Source organism: Pterocles gutturalis, unplaced genomic scaffold (genome assembly GCF_000699245.1).
Source record: "Pterocles gutturalis isolate BGI_N339 unplaced genomic scaffold, ASM69924v1 scaffold25128, whole genome shotgun sequence".
Lineage (NCBI taxonomy): Eukaryota > Metazoa > Chordata > Aves > Pterocliformes > Pteroclidae > Pterocles > Pterocles gutturalis.
This window is the reverse complement of record NW_010123910.1, coordinates 16,302-33,570: the sequence shown is the minus strand read 5'-3', so window position 1 is coordinate 33,570 and position 17,269 is coordinate 16,302. Positions and strand designations below refer to the sequence as shown.

At 40.4% G+C, this 17,269-nt stretch overlaps 1 protein-coding gene across 1 annotated transcript in view; it reads left to right on the top strand.

The window, feature by feature from the left end:
* The window catches only part of LOC104465166 (metallophosphoesterase MPPED2), a 98,449-nt gene extending 91,071 nt beyond the window's left edge, over positions 1-7,378 (top strand). The window contains exons 4-6 of the mRNA XM_010078104.1: positions 1,252-1,367; positions 4,012-4,125; positions 7,260-7,378. Of these exons, the coding sequence (XP_010076406.1) occupies positions 1,252-1,367; positions 4,012-4,125; positions 7,260-7,378 (349 nt within the window). The remainder of the gene's footprint in view (positions 1-1,251; positions 1,368-4,011; positions 4,126-7,259) is intronic.
* Positions 7,379-17,269: the final 9,891 nt, after the last annotated feature.

Here is a 17,269-nt window from a genome sequence, read left to right as displayed (position 1 = left end):
GAAATTTCCACTTAAATGCAGATTCGAGGCTGAAAATGCATAATTTAGAGGATGCAGGAGGCAGATTGTGTAATGAAATTTTGTAGGACTCTTAATGATCTCTCTCTTTTTAACAGGTATGCTTTTCTTTAAGGTTGGTTTGTGGTTAGGTTTTTTTTCCCTCAGTTTTTATTTTTTATTTTCAGAACTGCAGTACACAGAAGACAGCAGGAGTAGCTTGAACTCTCGGAAAGATGCCCCCAAATGACTAGGGCTAGGACAGGGGTATCCTATCTAGAAAATGAAGCCAATCAGTCTAAATCTGTTGCCTGAGCTCTAGGAAGCACACAAAGGGATGAAAACTCTTAAAATTAGTACGGTAGTAGCAGCTGTATAAAAAGTTATTAGTAACAGGTATAAATAGTATCTCTTCAGAACAATTCTTTGTGTACCTACCTGATAAGGAAAGGCTTTATTACAATATACCTGCAGCAAAATGATTCAGTTTGGCTGTTACACATTGGGAAAATACTCCTGGAAGGTCTGCTTTTCCTTACTGCATGCCTGCATTCAGTGTCTCCGAACAATGCTATGCTACAGTGGAGGAGGCTGAGGATCTCTGTTTTCCTTAAGAAATACTAAATGAATTTTAAATTATAAGATCTCTTTAAAAACTTAATGTGAGGCTGAACATTGTGTGATCAAGACATCTACAAGGCTCAGGAGTTCAAAGCCAGGTTATGTGACACTGTTCTGATATCAGAAGTGCTAAAAGGAGCCAGTTTGAGTTTAGCGGAATATTGTAGGATGGTGTTTATACCCACAGCATCATGCAGCCTTCCCCTTGAGCTGCTACCCACTAGCTGCCTTGTGCTCTGAGAAATTGTCTTGCCTCCAAAAGCTTTTGAGATATTTGTTTGGTTTAGTGCATAACATAAAGAAGGAGTTCTTACATCCCCAAACTTGGGGAAAAAAGCTTTAGATTTAGTCTGTGTTATTTTAACTTTTTTCCCTTCTCTCTGGTGGATAAATGCCCCTGGGGCTGAATACTCTTGTACAGAAAGAGCATAGGATATTAATCTAAATTCAAACGTATGGATTAGTGTGTGTATGTATGTATTTGAACCAGTCTGGTTTAGCAACATCCCCTTCAGAAAGACTGTCTGCAAGTAGCCTCTGAAGTACAGAAATTATTTTAGTTCAGAAAAATTGGAGAAGGGAAGAGATCTTTATTTTACACTGATGCAGTTCATCTTATTTTCCTCCCCAAAGGACACCGTGGTTTAATGGATGGGGCTTTAACCTACCCAGAGGTCAGTCTTTGCTAGACAAGTGGAACCTTATTCCTGAGGGAATTGATATACTAATGACACATGGACCTCCCCTTGGTAAGTGAAACAAAAGCTGTGCGTGATTTTTTTGCATGAGAATTCTACTTTCAAAATAAGCAAAATTAGTAATGCTATAAGCTATACTGTAATCACACCCTAACTCAAAACTAGGAATTTTAAAAGCTTTTTGGAAGAAGTGATGATTAGGTTTAGCAGATCTGGAGTTTCCAGGTGTTTTCTTAATAAAAAAATTTTTTTGTTAAATTTAAGCTAGGGAAGATCAATTATCTGACTCCATAACTATTATAGTTTGACATTTTATTAAAGAACAGTATTCATCTGACAGTTTCCAATCCCATATGGTTTTTCAGAGATTGACTAAAACTTTTAAAACATTTTTCCACTAGAATTATGTGTTTCCTTAAGGCTTTAGAGCATGTGATCAAGAGTTCAGGAGTATGTAGTCACATATTCTCCTTGATAATGTCCTTGTAAACTTAGAATATGTAACAGTAGTTATAAAGATAATAATTGGCTTCTAGCAAATTTGTGGAGGAATAAAATTATGTTCTCAGATAATTGTTCCTTACTTGAAATAATGACAGGTGAGCACAAGTCTATGAATGCATGCTTTGTTTTTTTTTTTATGAAGTAGTGGAAGTTTTTCATTTAGTTAAATTTTGCTTGCCTTGTAAATATGAGTAATTCACCAATCCCCATTTGAATTCTAAGTTATAAACTAAGTTCTGATGGTCTCAAAAAGACACTAAGATGATCATTCAGCAGAGGCAGGAGTACACAGTTTTGGCAATGACTGAAGCCACACTAAAACCACTGGAAAATTCTATCTTCTCCCTATCCTGCACACCACAAGACAGTATCACGTATTATTTACTGCTTTTCTTTAAGACACGTGTGGCAAGTGGCCTAGGACCATATTTTAAATATTTCAGTTGGTTTTACAACTGAGCATCTGCCTTTTATAAATGTGGCTTATCAGGATAAGGAAGGGTGCCAGTCTCTTCTTCGTCACTGTTATTGTTATCAGACTGTGATTTTGTCAGGGTTTTAGTGAGCTCTTGAAATCCAGGGGTCAGATTATCGCGTGATCATGGGAAGTCACTGACTTTGGAGATGGCAGTGAATATAAAAAAAACTTCCCAGAATTGCAGAGTGCCATTATAAAGCAGCATTTAAGTGCTACCAGGCTGGCTCAGTGCTCTCGCAGAGCTTCTCAGTGACTGCGGAGTCAGGAATTAAAGCTTGCTTATGTTTTGTACCGCAGTTAAGTGAAGAGTCAGCAGTCTAAGCAGAGCTAAGGAAGAAAAAAAGTCCAGAAAATTTTCGACCAGTAATGTACTTACTTCTCCTTTTATATCCTGGTTACTCTTGTAATACTACTTAGAGAAAGTTGTAAGATGATCTGCAAATTCTCTCTGTAATCTTACTGGAGCTACCAGCATGCTGGGTTGATGAAGCAGAGATACACCATCCCCTGGCAGCGGAGCGTGCCGGATATTGCAGTGCTGTGAATAGCACTCTTTTAATCTGTTTATTTTCCCAAAGAAGCAAAAAAAACCCACAAGAATGTTTATAATGTTTCATGGGTGCTGTTTTAAATTGGTTACTAATCCATCTGCTGTGAATTGGGTTCATCTAGAAATACTGCGACGCTGCAGACACTAATGAGTGCTGTAATTGAATAAGCATACTTAAAGTTTCGTTTTGATAGAGATAATGAAGTTCAGTTTCAAAAGGTTGGCACTGTAGTTTAACTACAGACACAGATTGGGTGCTAATACTGTGCCTAGAAGGAGGGGGTCTAGGTCTCAGCCTGCATGATCATATTGACAAAATGCTGCTTTTAAAATTACATAAATATTAAGGGAGGTAGAGCTGTAATTGGACTCTTTGTTCTCTCCAAAATTCAGTCAAGTTCATGTCACAACATGTTCTTACTACCTGGCACAAGGTGTAATTACTTTAAAGTCAGGAGAACGGTGCTGCAGTTGGATGTGGCTCCTGATTTCCCTTCTGCTCCTTATTCTTCTTGCCCTGCTGATCCTGATCAGTGCCAGTCCAGGCAGCAGACTTCTGTAATAACTGCTGTCAAGCTTTGTGCGTTTTTCCATATTATCCGTAGGACTGAGTGGCAACGTGGGCAATTAGCACTAACTTATTGGAAGCTATTTTGCTCCATTGCTTGTTGTTGGTGACCGGGGGCTCAGAAGTAACCTGACATTTGCAGACTGTGGTCCTCTGGAAGTTGTGGGAGACTGTATTTTAAATCTTTGGGGTGGCAGAGGTATCAGGTCGTAGATCAGCCGATCTTCATTTCTGGAGTAGCCACCTACCTGGCTTGGGAAGCTGACTGCTGTAAGAGCCAGGGGAAAGGGAAGAAAAATCTACGGCAGTGCCGGGAATAAATGTCCAGGGTTTCAAGGTGTAAGATGAGTTTAAACCCATAGTTTAAAAAACCAAATCACATCCAGAGAAATATTAATGCAGATGGAGGGAGGAAATCTTAAGGAAGACAAAGTGACAGTGAAACATTTCTTAAAAGCCATTGTGTGCTTTAATGGAGAGGTTACGACTACAGATAATGTAATAAACCTTCCGTGAATTATGACTTCCTGAAAGACTACGCGAAACCTTACCTGAATAGCAAAAATTAATAGCATCGATTGCGTTTTGGCTGCAGGTTTTCGAGACTGGGTTCCAAAGGAGCTGCAGAGAGTGGGTTGTGTGGAACTGTTGAACACGGTGCAGAGGCGAGTAAGGCCCAAACTCCACGTCTTTGGTGGGATCCATGAAGGTAAGGAGCAGCACTACTCCTCTCTTGGAGCTCAGGCTGCTTTCAGAGGAGCGTGTTTCAGTGGTGCATTGCAAAGGATGGATGACGGCATATTGGACTCAAGTAGGGAGGGAATTGAGAGGAGCAATGGCATGCACAGCACTCTGTAAATTTATGCCAGAATTAAAACAGACTGTTTCAGGAGCGTGTGCTACATTTAGCCACCTACATCTTTCACTGTGCAAAGGTTGTTCTGTACAGGTTATTTGAAAGCAATTCAAATTTTGACAAACTTGGTTAGAGAAACAGATGAGATTCCCCACACTTGCAAGCCAAAATGAAAGTTATCCCCATTATTCCAAGCACAGGAGCCAAGAAAGGTGCTAGAAAAAAAGAAAGTCAAAGACAACTTACTGTCTCGGCTCATCTTTCTCAACATAGAAGGAAAATCAGAAAGGAGGGCATCCTGAGTTAGACGTCAGGAGCAGAGATTGCCAGAACTCACTTTGCATTCATTTCTAAAAGCAGCCTGTAACACAGTTTGTACTGTGTACGCTGCCTTCCCAAAGTCTCATATTTTGGAAGAGATATTTCCCAACCATCATGAGGCAGAGTGTGAAGCTTCAGAAACAGTAAGCTCAGTTAGCGGCAGTGGAAAAGACTGAGAGATTAAATCCATTTTGGAGATGCTTAAATATTTAATACAATTTTGTAGCTTTCATGTGGCCGAGAGACAAACACTAGGAGTTCTGCCTGAGAGAGAGCATAACACCATGTGACCCTAGAACTCAAAATTACACATTAAATGCTTTATATTGTACCCCCTGGAGGTTTCTCCGTTGACTCTAATTAGGTTCTCCATAGGCTTAAAGATTTGGAGGACTTCATAAAAGAAAAAACAAAAAAGGACAGCCTTCTGAACTAGTGTTGTTGTTTTTTCTGAAGCCCTTGTGACTTCATGCAATGAGTTTTATGCCTGGTATCTGTAAATAAAGAATTTGTAATGGAAATACTGACATGACCTTAAGTGTAGTGGCATGAATAGCAGTCTTTTAATGCACCCAGGGAAAGACTGGATATTTTGTGTAAATATTACTCTTTACATATTAAGAATAAGCTAGTACAGCAAGGCTTCCAGCTAAAACATGTAAATTGTCTACAGCCTTCATAGGCACGTTGGATGATGAAAGTTTTAAATAGTGTTAAGTAATGGGAGAGGAAGGTATTTTAATGTGCAAGATCGTTATTATAAGAACGAACCAAGGAACCACATGCAGCACCTTGTATTTATATCTCAAAGGAAAGGTGGAAGCAGATACTAAAAGTGAACATTCAAATACACTCTTACAAGAATACTAACAAAAAATTTTAAATCCTGTTTAGTACTTATGCAGAAGACATAAGAACCGCTTGTTTCGGTACAAAAAGAAGTAGGCAAGTGTTAAGAGCATTATCTTACAGTGCAATTAATTCTCATCCAACTCCAGCTGAGATGAACATGCACCACATTCCGTTAAAGCAACAGAAGCTGTACACATATTTTGGTGATGGAGGTTTTTTCCTGGTTGATAAGCAAGAACAACTACAAACAAGGTTTTTCCCACCATGAGATGATCTAAATCAAAATTGCCAGTCTAAATAAATACAATAATACAGGTGGACACTGAAGCAATTCTGAAGTGATTATTCTTTCTGATAGACACTGTGGGTAGCTGTATTTATCTTAGCTTTCAGGCAGCAGTGATCTGTACTGTATCATAATGGTTTAAAAGAAAAACATTTTTCCCCTGTGGGTGCGTGATGGCAAGTTCTCTTCCTCCATGAAACTCTGTTGGTTTTGGTTGTTTGTTTTTTTGGTTTTGTTTTTTAACATTTGGTGTTGAATTCTTCCTGGATTTTTTTTTTCTAGCTTCTTTGTTAGCTTTTTGTGGATGTCAGTTGGAAACAATGGCAAAGCTTTCTCTCGCCTTTTGCGCAGGAACAGTCTTCGGCATCCTGAAACTGATGCCATAGTGTTACTGAGGGGTCAGGTTCTTGGCATGCTGAAAAGCCTCTGATTAATATCCACTTCTTTCTTGCTTTATTGTTTGGGAACAAGTTATCAAGAGAGATGGGGAGGCACTCTTGATCAGGGAGTGTAGTGATAGGATGAGGGGTAACAGTTTTAAGATGAAAGAGGGAGATTTAGATTAGATATAAAGAGAAATTTTTTTTCCTGTGAGGGTGGTGAGACACTGTCTCAGGTTGCCCAGAGAAGCTGTGGATGCCCCATCCCTGTAGAGGTTCAAGGCCAGGCTGGATGAGGCTTTGAGCAACCTGGGCTAGTGGGAGGTGTCCCTGCAGGGGGGTGGAGCTTGATGATCTTTAAGGTCCCTTCCAACCCAAACCATTCTGTGATTCTATGGTCAAGATCCCTTTGTAATGAAAAGCAGTCATCTATTTAACCTTCACCTCAATTTTCTGCTTAATCTGGGGGTCATCCACTGACCTCCAGTGCTCTGTTGGGTTTATAGCAGCAGATTCCTTGCCTTAGTCATGATTTTCACTGGTAGATAACATACATGTTATATATATATATGTGTGTGTGTGTATGTATGTATGTATATTTTTAACCTGCAAAGAGGTTTCTGAGGTTTCACAAGCCAGTGTGAACACCAGCTTGGCAGTCCTGTGAGGAGGAGCTGGATGATAAGGGCTAACATGGGCAAAACTCACCAGGTTCAGTTCGTTGCCCAGAGAGGGGTTTTTATAGGTGAAGCCAAAGTTACATCTAAATCATTTGCCTCCTGATTGGTCTTTTTCTTGTGGCAAACATTACAGGCATGCAAACTAGAACTTGATAATTAAGTAATTAGAAGAAATACATGTGTGATTTTTGTCCCTGTTTCTGCTGAATCCAATGGCAACAGAAGATTTTCCATGGGGAAAAAAGTTTGTACATAAAACAAAAGCATGAGTTCTTGTTTCAAATACAGTTCATTGAATTTTTTTTTCAATCAAGCCTTTATGGCAGCTTTCAAGAGCTTGTATCATTTTGAAGGGATTAATTTAATTTTCTTCCAAAGCATTGATCCCGCAACAAGCTTTCAGCGCAGCTGCCCACGGGCAGTATCGTTTGTTTATATTACAGTAAGTGTGACCCACTCTCCCTACAGGTTATGGCATTATGACAGACGGTTACACAACGTACATCAATGCTTCAACGTGTACAGTCAGCTTTCAACCAACCAACCCTCCAATTATATTTGACCTTCCAACCCCTCAAGGATCATGAAGCACTACTGCACATTTGGAACTGGGGAAGGTCTATAAACTGCCATTTTCTAGTTATAAAACTTACATTCTGTTACATGTTTATTTCAAACTGGGAGGGGGGAGAATTTGGGGGAACTGTGGGGGTTTTGTTTTGGGGTGGGTTTTAGGGTATTTTTTGTTTTGCTGGGTTTGTTTTTTTTTTTTTTTTGTAAATTGCTGGTACAAAAGGAACAAGAGGAAAAGTTAGAGGTTGTGCTTTTTGGAAATGCAGCATTCATTTTAAATTGAGAAAGCATCGTGGATTTGTAATATTAATCTTGTTTTTTCAATAAATTTGCCATTGTAAATTGTTATAGTGTTCTCAAAAGGACAGCCAAGCTTTCTTTTAATAAGTGAGAGACCTTATTTTAATATTGTATTATAAGCTAAAATATAGGCAGCATTTAAAAACACCCAAATTTGCACAACTTATGTTATTGTCGGGGTTTTTTTAAGTGTCTTCTTTTTCCCTAGGCCTAAATGTTAGCTTTTTATCTGCATTTGTAGAAATTTTTTTTAGTAGCACAAACAATATTTTGGGGTCTATTTACCTCTTGATATGTGTGCGTGTACCTGAAACTTGTTTCTATTAACAGTAGAATGCAGCAAGGGGAAAATAGACTTCTCGGTTGTTTGTCTCTACCTGCTTTATACGTTAAAGATTGATATAGATAGCCACAGCCTGTATGTGATATCTACCTTTTATTGTTTGTTTTTAAATTATTTTAGCTTTAAAAGACTGGGGGTGAAAGCTGCAAAGAGCAGGTATTTCATGCAGTAAAAAAAAAAAAATGTAAATGCGGACTCCTTTTAAATATGAATTTATATATATATGTATTTTTTGTGCATTATAACTAAGCTAGGATTTAATATTGCCAGTATAGCATCTGCAAAATTATGCTGTACAGCACATCTAAATTATGAAGGATGTGACACATTTTCCAAGTGCTCAAGGCCTTCAAGAGCCCGAGTTAAATCTTTGTCGTAGTTCAGGCATGTATAGAGTCAAATGGATACAATCAAGCCTAAGTAAAATAAGGCTTAGTTGTCCTTTATATTTAAATATTCTTCTTGTCTTTTTATTTCCTTTTTCTTATTTTGCACTGTGTGTAAATGCAATCTCGCTAGCACAAAATATTGTTGCAGATAGTTATTTCTGTTCTACCACTGTAAATGCTATTGAGCTTTGTTCTGGTTTATGTTACCTTGTTAATGGAATTTAGAAAAGCAGTTGTTTCTTTAAATTTATTGTGATATTATATCTAGCAGCCTTTATATGCAAATAAAATTGCAAGATTTTTAAATATGTGGTATAAGGGAATTTTGCATTTTTCTGGGGCATTACCAATTTGGGGGGCAGGGATAAGGCTAAGTAAGAACTTTTCTATCTCTCAATAAATTTTTATTGCTTACCATTCATAGCATGTCAGTTGGATCGATAAAGCACTCAGACTTCTTCCGTTTCTCTGCCATCCATCTTTCCGTTCCTTTTAGACAGAAGAGGCTTTGTCTTCAGATGTTATGATTCAGGACAACCAAGTTGGTGCAGTTGAGCCTTGTAGGATGCTGTTCCAGGTGACATGAGGAGGAATCGATCAGGCAGTAGCCTTTGTACTTCCTCACTTGGTCATTAGGGCTGAGCTGCAGGTGCCTTGTGCTCATCCACTGTGGGTTAAGAAATGAACAGTCGTAGCTGAAATAGATCACCTTTTATCTGGATCTCTTCTTATTTTTGTGGCTACAGTGGGATCCACCGCTGGCAAGAGAACTGCAGGGGAGTGTGGTTTGGTGTGTGCCAGCAGAATGGCAAACACAGCAGGACCTGCTGGTACTGCCGCGGTACAGTTACGTGTATGATAACAGAATCTTCAAAAAGAAAAGTTATGGCTGTGAAAATCCAGTTTCAAGCAGGAGAAGATAAGGCATTGTTTTCTTGAATCTGCACCTGCAGTACCATGAAACGGGACCTGGAAAGCCACAGAGTATTCCCGTTGATGTCAGCAAGTTGTTAACTTTAGGCATTATTTTGATACAAAGGGTATAGACAACAAGTTCTGGGCTCTTACAGCAGAGTGCTACTTGGAGGACTGCTGCTTGTGTATTTTGATGCGTTACACCTAACTATGGACTTCCAGATTTGTAAGGCTGCTATACCAAAGTCTTTTCTAGGAAAGAAGCTGCTGTAACTCTTAAACCTGGTTCTTCTTTTGTATGAGGAGTTCCTTGTCAGGTTTCCTGATGGAATAGATGGGCACCTTCACTCGTTAGTGACAACTGCCCTGCTTTGCTTGCAGGGCTGGTTATTTTATCGATTGAGCCAAAGGGAGACAAGTCCATCCTTTTGGATGTAGATGTAGGATCTGTCTTGTGGGGTTTTTTTCAGCCAGCAGTGGGAAGACTAGGGAACTGGTTTTGGCAACCACAGCTTTTTACTGGCAAAGAACATGGGTACATTTAAGGTGGCTGTCCTTCCTCAGATGAAGTGTTTTCTTGGAGCACACAGAAATCATAGATATAGTGCACCTTGGGTTGTTCTCTTCTGCTGATCTGCTGCTTGTTGTCACTGCATAAGGAGGAAAGATCCATTGCCTGGGATGCTTTGCAGTACCATGAACTTCCAGATGAGCAGAGAACAGCTGCTGCATCTGCATTGTTCTCCAGCCTTCTGAAGGACCTGCTGCCTCTTCACAAACTAGGACAGGTCCAGTCCGAGGTGCCAGTCTGTCATTCTCCACTTTAGGTATCTGCCTCTAGTGAAACCTCGGTTATTCCTAATGCAAAATTTTTAAGCCAGCAGCTTTGTTGCAGGATTTGAGCAGCCTGAAGCCTTCTGGCAGCAGACAGAGCCAGATGAATAAAGGCTGGTAAGTTCAGCCAGGAGTCTGCCTGGGGTAAGGCTTGTAGTCAGAAAATACCAGAAGCAACACCTTCGCCTTGAAGAAGCAGAAGCCCATACCAGGCTCTGTAATAAACAATAAACTGGTACGTGTAGCTGTAGGTGTCCTAAAGGTGTGTATCTTTGGTTTCAACTGTTTGCTGTAGGGCTTTTGGCTGTGTGGTGCAGCGGGTGTGTAATCAGTGGTTTTGCACTGGGATACGGGGCCTGGGTTTGTATCAACAGGCTGGGACTCTCTACTTGCATTTAGGCAAGCATCAGGGATAGTCACTGCTTTGTCATCAGTTGATGTGGTGCTGAATACAGCTGTTAATTTGGAGAAGTACCTGATCTTCAGGGGTACTTTCTAGGTGTGCATTTTCTCTTGTATTTTTTTTTCTCTCTGGATGAGCGAGCTTCACCTTGTGTACAGCCGGTTGTTCAGCACTGAGCTGATCTTTTAATTTTGTTCCCTCAATTTTCCTTCATCCCTTCAGAAATGGATCTAGCTTTTCCTCGTCTGAGAAAGCTATCATTTTGGCTTGCGACCGTTGCGAAGAGGCCAGGAAAACACCAGCAGCTCAGCATTTTTTCTTTCTGTGCTCTTCCAAGGTTTTGAAATGTATACACGCCTGTCCGTGCTGTCACAGGCAGGTAATTTTCCCTTGCTGGATGTCAGCCGCATCTGACAGTCAGGGTAAATGGGACACAGTATGTTTTGAAGAAGTTTGATTTCAGAGGGAGGCAAAAGTGGGATGAATCTGCTTCTTTTCGAGGATCCTTCCCTACTAAAAGTAGCTCGATATCTGTATGCAGAATAAACCCTGGATAATAAGTCTTTCTCCGGGGTCTGATCCAAGCCCATTGAACTCACTGGGAGTCTTTCTATTGACTTCAGCTGGCTTTGGATCAGAAACCTGGCATCTGTCTGGATTGTGTTTCTGTCTGTTCCTCATCCTTCAAACTGGAGGAGATGGTCCCTGGTTAACATGCAAGAACCTCTTGGCAGGAAGAGGGACCTACCTATTGTAAGTGCTGAATCCTTCCAAGTGATTGATTAACAGCAGCGTAGTCGATTAACCTTTCTTCTTCTGAGAGCAGCTTTCATCTAGTCATCTCGATAAGGCTGAAAGCAGTCAAGGCCTTTATCAGGGGAGGGCTGCAGAACAGGATGTTCCCCAGAGGTGATTGGTTCCCAATTCTCTCTGCATAGTGAATTTAGTGAATTCAGCAGACCTTGAGGTCAAGCATTTATTAGGCTAAGAGACTGTCAAATCAATCCAGTCTACTCCAGGCAAGTTCTACCAAGAGAATGGGTTTTGCCAAGACTCTGTCCAACAAATAGATTGATGACTAACTCCTGGTTGAAGCTGCCTTTCTCTTTTCCATTTTCCGTGAATCAGATTTTTCCCCTCACTGACACCAATATTTTCTCCCCAGACAAATTTTATTAAGGAATCTCCTGGAAACTGTCTGTAATTTAAGTTGCAGGGAGACTTCCAAACTCTGTAGCCCTTCTATTTTGTGTTAAATTGACCCAAGGGCTTTCTCTGAGACCTTGCTTTTGACCACACCTGATCGAATTACATTTCTGGAATTTCCACCCCCCCCCCCCCCTTTTTTTTTTTTTTTAACATTATAATTTCTAGCAGTTATAGACAGGCAGGGATCCTGATTTTCCCTGCCCAGCACGATAACTTCTTATGGAAAGAGAAATTCATTGTAAAAGCTGAATGGAACAAAGCCTGCAACACAAAGCAGTGTATTTTGTCTTTCCTCTGTTTTGAGATGTAGATCCTAACTTCCTTGTAGATTCCTCTTTTGCAGTAACCAGTCTTTTATGCACCAACATTGTTTCTAATGTATATTCACCTGCTACTCATAAAATCATGTTATGATCGGGCTTGGACAGCTATGTCAGCTGTCAGCCCTTGTAGGACGCCCGATGCACTTTTGCAGACAGTCCCAGCCATCATCTGGCCTACAGAAGCACAAAGAAAGGGACTCTAATAAATGAGTGCAGCCTAAGTGCAACACGGAAAGCTAAAGCCGGGTTTTAACATTTTCAACTTCAGTTCCTGTCAGCCTAATCAAGAGAAAATGCAAGAGAAGTCTGAGTGAGTTTTAGTGCACTAAATCGGTTTTCAGTCATTTCTATTGATTTTTTTAGTTATTGCTTTCCATACCTCCATCTGTGGCTTGAGCCAGCCGGTTTTGTAACGATTCAATTAAGATGTGGCTATAAGGATGTATCTTGTTTTGTTTTACCTCTAAGTTTTTCTGAGGAGGATTTCCTCAGGCTCAGTTTGCTTTTTTTTTTTGATTATAGAATAGAATCAAGAGGAATCCTTCCAGGCAGCGTTTGCCTGCAATTCTTATTACACAGTTTACTCATTTCTTTCGTACCTAAGTTTTACATTCAAGGGGGAGGGTCTGACAAAAACACATACATCAGTTTAGGACAAGTGAATGGATGGATGGCGTACATTCATTTCTTCCTCGAACAGTGGGCTGTATTTATCTACAGAGAATACTCAGTGGTACGATAGGACTTGGCAGCTTTATGAACTGAGCAGTTAGGACTGCAAGAGTCCCAGGAGTTCAGATAAGACTTTAAAACTACAAAATATTCAAAAGTAGACTTGAAAGTATAGACTTAAAAGTGTAAAACAAAAGACTTAGGTCTTCTTCAAAACTCATTAAAATGTGTTTTTGCACAACTGTTACAATTAATGTGGCTCAAATATGTCAGTCTGTTGCCAAGGGCTTTCAGCGATGGACTGTTAGAAAAGGAACAGCACAACAAATTGTTTTCAACGTTCACCGTCATGTGAGTATTTCAGGAAAATATTTTCTTTTTCTGGCTGCAGAGATACACTACAATTGGAGGAAGAGTGTAACTTTTCTTTTTTTAATTGTAGGTATTATTGCCCAAAGTCAGCATGGATCTGGTTTGTTTGGGAGCTCATTATGCACATAGCAAGGGATCTGCCATGTAAGACAGGACACAGGAGGTCTCATAATATTAAGAACCGAATCTGTGTCTCCTGAGCACTGTTGTAGCTCTTTAAGTAGTTTTCCATTTTGTACACTTTTCTTTGCAAATAAATGGAGAAACCAATTCCTTTGTTACTCCAAGAACAAGGCAGCTGCTATGAAAATCATCCCAGGATCCTGGAACGCAAGCTGGCTTGTGACAGGGGAGACTTCCAGCTAGACAGAAAACAAAAATCAAAGCCAATTCCTGCATTTTCAATCAAGCTAGAATCGAGGGAGGATAAACAGGTAAAACCAAGCGCTTGTAACAGAACAAGGAATCTGTATTAGATGCACAGGAAAATCTTTATCAACCATCTTAACACTTTAAAGTGCATCTTATGTTTTTGTCTTCAGCAGGCAAATAAGTGATGAATTAGCTTAGTCCAAACTCTCTGAAGATATTCACTATCACAGATTCTTTAAAAGGTCTGAAGCAGGTATGAAATCTTTACATTACTGTAAGGTACAGACTACAGCTCTGTCAATAACAGCACGTTGTTATTGGCTTTGTGTTTTGAGGTATCTAGAGAATTCAGAAGACAACGTATTTGAGCATTGTATTGACACTACAAGGCATCTGGCTCAAGCCCAACTCAGGCTGGGAGAGTGGCAGTTCCTAAGAGGAGCTAAATTGTATTGATTAAGGTCTCCTAATCAACAGAACAACTTCTTGTACAAAGTGTTATTGAATTTACTTAAAACTACAAAACACATAGGCTTAGTATTCATAATCAATTATACTAGATATAAAACTTTGAAATTCAGTAGCTAGATCAGCTTAAAATGAAACTCAAGTGGTTTATTTTTATCTTTGATTTGGTTTTCTATTATCAAACTGAGGCCAGATTTTCAGATACCTTTACATTACCAGGAACATTTGAAAAATTCCGTTGGACACTCCATCACTTTGGGGGCATTTAAATCCGTCACTTTATGGTATCTAGAAGATGTTAAAAAAACCAAACAGGTTTGTGACATGTCCTATGCAAAAAATCATACCTGTTGCTCCAAGATTTCTTTGGAGCTGCTACAGTTACCAGATAGACTAGAGCCCAGGAGCTAGCTGCAGACAGAATTTACTGTTCTCAGTGTAATGCCCTCCAGCAGACAATCAGCTGTGCAGATACCCCCTTGGAAAAGCTGCTGCGCTCACGTGCACGACAGTGGCACTCCAGGCAAGGCTGGGACCTTGACTTGGTGTTTCAGGTCCAACATGGTAAGAAAGTGCCTTTGCTGTGAAGCCCAAGTCAAGCAAGAATCAGGGGAAGCACAAAGCCAGTAACTATGCTATTTTTACTGTTGGAGCAACCATGAGACACAAAAAATTAAGCTCATCAGCCAGTCACAGCAGTGACCTGTGGCCAGACTAAGGACTGATCCTTATTTCCTCATCTGCCGGTCCGCTGCTCTTCGGTTCCCCACAGCTTTTTATTTAGAAAGGTCTTTCAATGAGAGTGAGCCAGCTTCCTAGTTCTGACTTAAGCAAAATAATTTAAAAACCCACAAAACATTTCACATTAAAGCTGTCATTTGAACCCGTGATAACCAGCAGATACCAGAAAGGGCATCCTACAGACATACTGCATTTCCAGGCTTCAGCATGTGGGCTGTAACTACTGCAAATGTTAGATAAACAGGATTTTGTGACTTGTTTACTGGAATCTTCCTCCTGATCAAGCTGACCAGGGTGCGTGCCAAAGTGTCTATGACAGAAGCAATTCTGAGACCATCCCACTTCATATTTTGTTGTTGTTTTGGTTTGGGGTGTGGAGTGTTGGGGTGGGGTTTTTGTTTGGGTTTTGTTGTTGTTGTTTGATTGTTTGCTTGTAAAATCATTCACAAGACACTATTCCTTGGGTAGGAAATTCTCTTTGTTGAAATCTTAATCCCAGTTTAATTTTTTTCAGACCAGCCAGTCAGACCTCTACATGCCGTACAGTAAATTTTTTCCTTAAACTGTGTTTGGATAGATTTAGCTCCTTGCTGTAGAGACGTGCTCGAACAATGGGGGCAGGTAAGCAGCGTGGTTGTGCTGATGATTTAGAGTTTGCTGGCTTTTGTACGGAACAAGGGGAAAGCTGGTCTGGTGTCAGCCGTCATTACCTTCTGTCTGTGATGTGCTTCCCCGACACAGTGGTACTTGAGAGACCGCTTTGTAACCAAGTTACTATGAAAACAGACTTTTCTAAGGAACGAATTATTTATCTGGAGTGTAGTAACCATATGCAGCGAACCCCAGCTGTAGCTGTGGCTTTCACTGGTGTCGTTTACAGGACTGAATATTTGTATAAATGCCAATTAAGCTGGGGTAGCATTATTTGTCACAGAGAGCTTGGCCATAGAACAAAAATACCTCCGTTTCTATCGCCAGACAATTTGAAGAGGACTTTTACTGCAGTAAACCAGCCTTGCGTGATTACAGGACTGCAGTACGTAGTTTCAGCATTTCTGTGGATCTGATTTTTGAAGCTGGTGATCCTGCTCCTGTGCAGGTTGTAAGATCCAAAGTAAGTTTGACCAGCAGCAATTATAGCACTGATTTTATAAATGAACATGAAACACATGTGCCTATGAATCCTCTTGCATATTAATTTGTATATTTCGTTACTGAAATAGCTGTCTACACACTTTTCTAGCCTCTAAAAATCAGTGTGTAGCCATGCCATTGCGTATTTGTTACTATATGCATAGGCCAACACTGTGATGATCGCCTGATACATCCAGAGTAAGAAGTAGGTGACCTGCCATCTAGGTCAACTGGTTCTTCTTCCTTTGAGACAAGATAGTAGCTCTTCATAGCAAATGAAGCCTCTCTAATCTTCCACCATTGTCCATTTACACATGAGTAAATAGGTTAAACTGTTCATAAAATGACAGAATCATACCAAAGAGTAATACAAAGTGGCAGTAGCAAAACTGAAAAGCAGTCCATTATATTCTGCTCTGGTAGTACCTGCCAGCAAACCAGAGACCAAATAAAGTATTGGATAACGATCAAGTTAATGGGTATGAGGAAATACAGGTATTCAGAAAAGAGTCTTGCCCTCATTCCTCCTTCCAGGGGCCATGGGTGTTCTTGTGACAGCCCTCCAGAGCTCAGCACAGCAATTCACCGGTTTCCTGCGAGCGAGGACCCTGCCCCAACAACCTAAATGGCCATGAGGAAGTCAAATGTGCCTGATTACACCATGATTGTCTCTCTGCAAAAGAGAGCAGTGAGTTTGACTGCATAATTAGTTCTTATTTTCCTGCCTACGCCTCTGTGGTCTGGACAGTACCATAACCTTTCAATCCTACAGCACATTTCCTCTTCTGCAGCAGTACTTCCAAGGTCTGTTCCTGCCAGCTGAGCGCAGGGGAGCACCTCCAGCTCCCCTCACCAGCACCCACCTCCCCGCAGGACTCCCCTCCAGCAGTGGCAGCGTGTACCTGGAACAGGCAGGAGAGAGAACAAGCAGAAGGCAGTAACAATATGTTTTACAGCATGTTTGTGTGCACAGCAGTATGGTATTCTTCTAGGATATAAATAAGCATAGAAGAATATCAGTATTACTCTATCAAGCAGGCATGATTAACTGAGCTAGGCAATTTCCCAAACCCATCATCATCCCTTACATCCTAGAAAGCTGCTATGATCCTATAATAATCACTGGACGTTATCTTTCCATTTGAGTAGTTTGTCCAATGTAATTCAGCCAGGACTTATGGCTCATCCCTGCTGTAGTAGGTCACCATATGCTTCACATCTGGTCCTACAAAAAAAGCCATATTACACGTAAGATGGCAACTATTTTAGGGGACAATCTCCAGAGACCCATGAGTGTGACTAGCAGTCTTGACATTTTAGCAGTTTCATTAATCAGCATTAAAACCTCATTTTACTGTTACAGGCATAATTACTGCTAGTTCAAATGATGACTAAAATAAGCAATTTCATGAGGTCTGTTATTTAGCGAG